The 5,414-nt window shown below is 38.1% G+C and overlaps 1 protein-coding gene across 1 annotated transcript; it reads left to right on the top strand.

The window, feature by feature from the left end:
- The first annotated feature begins 2,890 nt into the window (after window positions 1–2,890).
- Window positions 2,891–4,427, top strand: LOC109539881 (SUMO-activating enzyme subunit 1). Its single transcript, XM_019907950.2, has 5 exons — window positions 2,891–3,105; window positions 3,155–3,326; window positions 3,380–3,636; window positions 3,690–3,886; window positions 4,022–4,427. The coding sequence occupies exons 1-5, from the start codon at window positions 3,023–3,025 to the stop codon at window positions 4,321–4,323; spliced, it is 1,011 nt and encodes a 336-aa protein (XP_019763509.2). The 5' UTR covers window positions 2,891–3,022; the 3' UTR covers window positions 4,324–4,427.
- Window positions 4,428–5,414: the final 987 nt, after the last annotated feature.

The following is a 5,414-nucleotide window of genomic DNA, read 5'->3' as shown; positions in this document are numbered from 1 at the left end:
GCTTCCTGTTCTTCCCTTTTTTAAGTCCCAATACCATTATAGCCGATTATTATGTCCGGGATGATCTCCTTGGTGACTCTTCTGGCTTTGGTAGGCTGCCAGTTTTCAAAGTAAGCGGCTACCAGCTCATTGACTATCTTCTCTTGTTCTGGGTGATCAACCAGGTTTTCCTGGCAAAGAGCTCAGCTTTTTCCTTACGATCCACAGTGGTGGTATTGACTTCCTTGGTCCTGCTGTGAGGCACCTCGTGTTGTACCGAAGCTTCTTCAAATTTGACTCAAACTCCACCCAACCTGATGACCTTTCAGCACCCAGCAAATATTAGTGGCAATCCAACTGTTTGTAAAAACAAGTGGCAATCCCACTGAAATTTGCTGTTAACAAATTAGTAGCAATCCCAATTGAATTTGTTGTTAACAATTAGCGGCAATCCCACTGGTAATTGTTGTAGTATTTATAATGGAAATCCCATTTAAATGATAATAATAATAAAGATAAGCTGGTTTAGATTGAAAATCCTGCCTCCTGATATTTTATAGGTAAACAATCAGGAATGGTAAACAAAGAAATCGCGTGGATGCTTCCTCGCAGGATGACCGTGTTACCATGAGTTTGAGCTCAAACGGTTCCTTTCGACGTAAGAAGTTCAGAATTATGCATTTTTTAAGTGTTTGGATCACAATTGAGGAAGAAATCCTCGGCTTTAGATCGCGAACGCTCAAAAAATGCTTAAAATGTGCCGAAAATGTCTATTATTTCAGATCTGAAACTTGAGTTCGATGCATTGCTCGCGTCCGTGAGAAATCGACCCCATCCCTTGGAAAAATTTCGGCCAAAATTCTAAATTTCACTCACACCCAGTCGTCAATAATTCATTTCGTCCACAAAGAAGATTTCCGCATAAAATCAGTACTTTTCCACTTTCGAAAAAATCAACAACATTCGTTGCCTAGAATCCGTCCCTGGTGACGTGCTTTTCCGGATACACATAAACCTGATCGACCAATCGTTTGTCGACTCTTTGAATACAAGACATGTACCATGGCAACGAGTAAATATAAACACATCAACTTTGAAATCACCTGTCAGTAAAGCCGTATTTATTGCAATTAAACTTTTAAATAAACCGGTTTGCTTTGGAAAAAGTGTTCTATTTGTTGGAATTGTCTCTCGAAGGATTGAAGGACCCGAAAATCTGACTTTAAACTAGAAAATTAGCGACTGTAAAGAGAAAGTAAAAGAATAGAGTTGGCGGTGTAATGGTGTAATGTGATTGAATCATCATATTGACAGGCCAATAACCAGAAAGTGCGAGGATCGAATCCCCAGTTATTTTTTATGTTTTTATGTTTTTTTGTTTTCCCACTGGCTTCATATGGGCTAAGTAAGCTTCTTTTGCTTCAACCCCAAACTTTTTTATTTGTTTTTTTTTGCGATGTTGACGATGCGAATGCTTTGGTTTGTTTCAGTTTGTGTTTGTTTCTCTTTTTTGTAATGTGGAAAATGCGAATAGTTGGGTTTGTTTGGGTTAGTAAGTGTTTTTTTCTTTTTTTGGGTTCGCCTGCGTTAGTTTGTGACAATATTTAAGCCAAATATAGTATCTTTGCGAACATTTAAATATATTACTTTGATAAGCATATTTTCATACGACACTTTTTCATGTCTATTACGATTAGTATCAGTTGAAAATTCTTTTCCACAATATACTGTATTATCCTACTATTGTTACACAATTTATTAACATACTCTTTTTTAGGTTCATTTAGGTTCTTTTGATAACGATAACAGAAAATAGCTATCGAAACGTCAAGGTAATTTTTCAAATTAATTTCTTTACTAATTCGAATTTTCTATTACAGCTTGAGCCAAGTGTGTCGCAGGATACCCTCTAGGTGATAGTTCTTGATAAATAATTCGTTCTTATTGAGAAATAGGAGCACTATTTATCAATCTGAAATAAAAGACGTGAGGAAATTCTGACAAAAATTTTTGAAGCGTAATACCGAAAAAGAAGTTTGTCAAAAAATGAATCCGCCTCAACAATATAGAACTTATCTATAAATATGTTTATGTTGCACATGCCTGCACGCAGGGTACGCGCAGCCAAACATTGCATACTGGTCAGCCATGTTGCCGAACTGCCACGAAAGTAGAAAATGTCAATGAAAACAAAAAAGTAATTCATTAAAGGTTGAAAACTTAGCAGAATTACGTCCATACAGGTAATAGTAGACGAAACTGATAAGCTCATACATATGATTGTGCGCGTAATTTAGCCGGGACCCTGCTGATTGCAGCCAGCCGTTTGAAATATCAAATTAATTGTGTATGCATGCAAAGAAAATAAAATAAAGTATTTTCAGCTTTGGTTTCTCTATGGATTTCTATGAACGCGTGTTAAGGACGCCTTTATCAGTTAATTGGAATTATCATGAGAATCGGAAAAGTAGTGAAAACTCTGGGTATTACTAATTACTATTTATTTTATATTAAAAAAAACTTTAAATTTCTCAAATTCTTCAATGTTTCAGCAAAACTGATGGCGTAGGTGGTTAAGGAAGTGGTAATGAAAGTACTGGCAACTACACGAAAAATGTGCACGCCGGCGCAAAGTGCTGAACTATCATGGCGACCGTTGTTTTGTTTTGGAAATTGGTGAATTTCAGAGGGCGAAAAGTGGTGGAAAACGGCATTTAATCGAAAAATTGATACGAAAAATATTGTTTGTTACGAGATTTTCTATAAGGTGAGCATAGTCTTAATCGGCAAAGCGGCAATCCTAGTACCAGATCGCATCGTAAAGCATTACCCTTGCAAATTTTCGGATCCGGCCCTGCTCCGTGGGCCATTAAAATATCAGTCTGATTCCTGTCCTGTACCACGTACTATGCAAATGTATGCAACCAGGGCTTCACCACATTAGATCCGTGACTTCGTGCCACAACCTAACCTAATTCAAGGGTCATATTTGTGTTGTTCATTATACCGGTTTTCTCCGATTTCCTTCCAAAACCCCATTAAAATGACTGAGCAACAGCTTTCCACTGTTGAAGCTGAATTATATGACCGACAGATTCGATTGTGGGGCATCAAGTCGCAAGAAAGGTGTGTTTTTGTGTTGAGCATTTCCCAGTCATTTCAGCGTCTGTTTCAGACTCAGAGCCGCCAATATTCTTCTGATTGGCGTCAGAGGCTTGGGATCAGAAATCGCCAAGAATATTATGCTATCGGGAATCAATTCTTTGGTTATACTAGACGATGGGGAGGTAACCGAAGAGGAACCGCAGACAAACTTTCTGATCAACCAAGACAGCATTGGGATGAAGGTACTGGCTTGATCTGAAGCCACAAAAGGTCTGAAACAGTTCGAGTTTTGCAGATTGCTGATGCAGTACTGGTCAAGGCTCAGGCACTGAATCCCCTGGTGAAAGTCAGCGCAGACACCTCAGATCTCGCCACAAAAGATCCAAAGTTCTTTGAGGGGTTTACAATGATTATTGCTACTCGAATCAAAACAGACTTGCTGATGAAAATCGACAAAGTATGCAGAGCCAATAATGTTAAGCTGATTTTTGGGGACGTCTTTGGATCCTTTGGATATTCGGTCTCAGATTTCCAAGAACATGACTACTACGAGTGAGCGGTAGAGTTTTATTCGAAGCTCTCAAATTAAGCTCTTGTGTGTTTAGGGACCAACTAAGATTGGTATCCAAAAAGCGCGTCCTCGATGCTACTGAGACCAAACCAGAGAAGGAAACAGTCAACGTAAAGGGCCAAATTGTATATCCTGAACTCAACAAAGTACTGATTTTACCAAACACCAAGCAAAGCGTGGATCATATCAAGAAAGTGAAACGGCGGAACGAGTATTTCTTTTTAATGCTCAGTAAGTATCACAAGTTTATTTTAAGTGCCAGTAATTGGCGTAGTAAGTAGTGCGATTAGTTCTTCTAAGTTTCAAAAAGTCGAATCTTTTGACGGTTATTTTTTGTATTTCTGCCAAATATTTGCTCTTTTTTAGTTCTTCTGGAATTCCGAAATCGCCAAAACCGCAATCCGGACATCGAGCACAAAGAAAAAGACATCGCCCTGCTACAAGACATTAAAATTGCCGTGCTGGATTTGTACGGTTTTGATCATCACAAACTCAATGATGTACTATTTGAGTTAGTGTTTGGCGAAGTTGTGCCAGTTTGTGCTGTGCTGGGCGGCGTGATTGCCCAAGAAGTGATTAAGGCCGTTTCGCAGAAGGAAGTTCCCATTAATAACGTGTTCCTCTTTGATCCTGTAACGTTTTGCGGGAAAGAAGAAACCGTGGCCTGAAACTGTTCGAAGTTGGCACATTTAATTAATTGATCATTCGAAAGTTATTTAAGATTTATTCTGTATTTGCAATTTGTATCATCTAAATAAACGGATAGAAATTATTAGCTGTTTTTTTTTTTCATTCATTTCTCATTTTATATCGACCGCTCGACCGAAAAATCCTATAAATGATCCGTAGATAAAATATGATCGAAACAAGGCAGCATCACAAATGTATGTACTGAAAGAAGAAAAGAGGTCAACGTCATTCTACTGTGCTCTTTTTCTAGCTAATAGAAACATTCCCGCCGCCTTTGTGATTTGACGTCTATTCGGTAGGAATTTATATATTTGATTTTTTATGACCGCACTTGTGTACTAGAGCAATTTTTAGAATACCGATTTAAACGAACTTCAAAACAATACTGAAAACTCATTAATCAATCGCTTAACAAATCCGACGCTTTCCAAAAATCTCCCTTGCCAGCTGATCTAAACTTGTATGTTTTCTTTTGATGAGTTTCTATTAATAGGCAGTGGATATTTTATGCCTTTAGGGTGGTTGTCATTTTGTCTAGAGATTCCGAACTGGATACTGATTTTTCCGTGCAAATGCAAAAAAACACAGATTTTTGGTCCGAATGTTGCATAATCGGTAGCTTTAAAGACCTGAAAAATATTTTTCTGTACATGCTTTGCCAATTTTTCGCAAAGTTATTCCAACTTATTACCGCACAGTTGAAATATGTATTTTTGAAAAAATATATATTTTGTTTGCTGTTTGAATGCTGTTGTATGAATGCAATTTAGGACAGGCGCGAATTGGCTTATTTGCTAATTTACACAGTGGCTATAAAATGGCTACGGAGCCCTGTTCTGGACATCTTTATGGCCGTAAAATAAAGTTCTGGTACTTTTGAGATTATTATTAAACGATTATTTCATGACAAAGTTATTACACTTTCAGCGCGGTATGCAGTGTTGACACGGTGCGAGCCGAAAAAAAGTAAAGGGGCGTCTGTTGTGACGTAGCGCGGCGGTTTAAAAATAAATTAGATCTCGTGGACGTCCCGACGTCGACTTCGACGCCAACCAAAATCTCGCCTTTC

Source organism: Dendroctonus ponderosae, unplaced genomic scaffold, assembly GCF_020466585.1.
Source record: "Dendroctonus ponderosae isolate FM_Combo_2020 unplaced genomic scaffold, Dpon_F_20191213v2 Dpon_F_20191213_3, whole genome shotgun sequence".
Classification (NCBI taxonomy): Eukaryota; Metazoa; Arthropoda; class Insecta; order Coleoptera; family Curculionidae; genus Dendroctonus; species Dendroctonus ponderosae.
Note: the sequence above shows the minus strand (reverse complement) of the source record. Positions and strands in the feature narration are given on the sequence as shown.

Excerpts from the sequence above, each read along its gene's own strand:
- LOC109539881 (XM_019907950.2), top strand. The coding sequence starts at position 3,023 with ATGACTGAGCAACAGCTTTCCACTGTTGAAGCTGAATTATATGACCGA. Across the intron at positions 3,327-3,379 it reads AAGACAGCATTGGGATGAAG|ATTGCTGATGCAGTACTGGT; the intron begins GTACTGGCTTGA and ends CGAGTTTTGCAG. Across the intron at positions 3,637-3,689 it reads CAAGAACATGACTACTACGA|GGACCAACTAAGATTGGTAT; the intron begins GTGAGCGGTAGA and ends TTGTGTGTTTAG.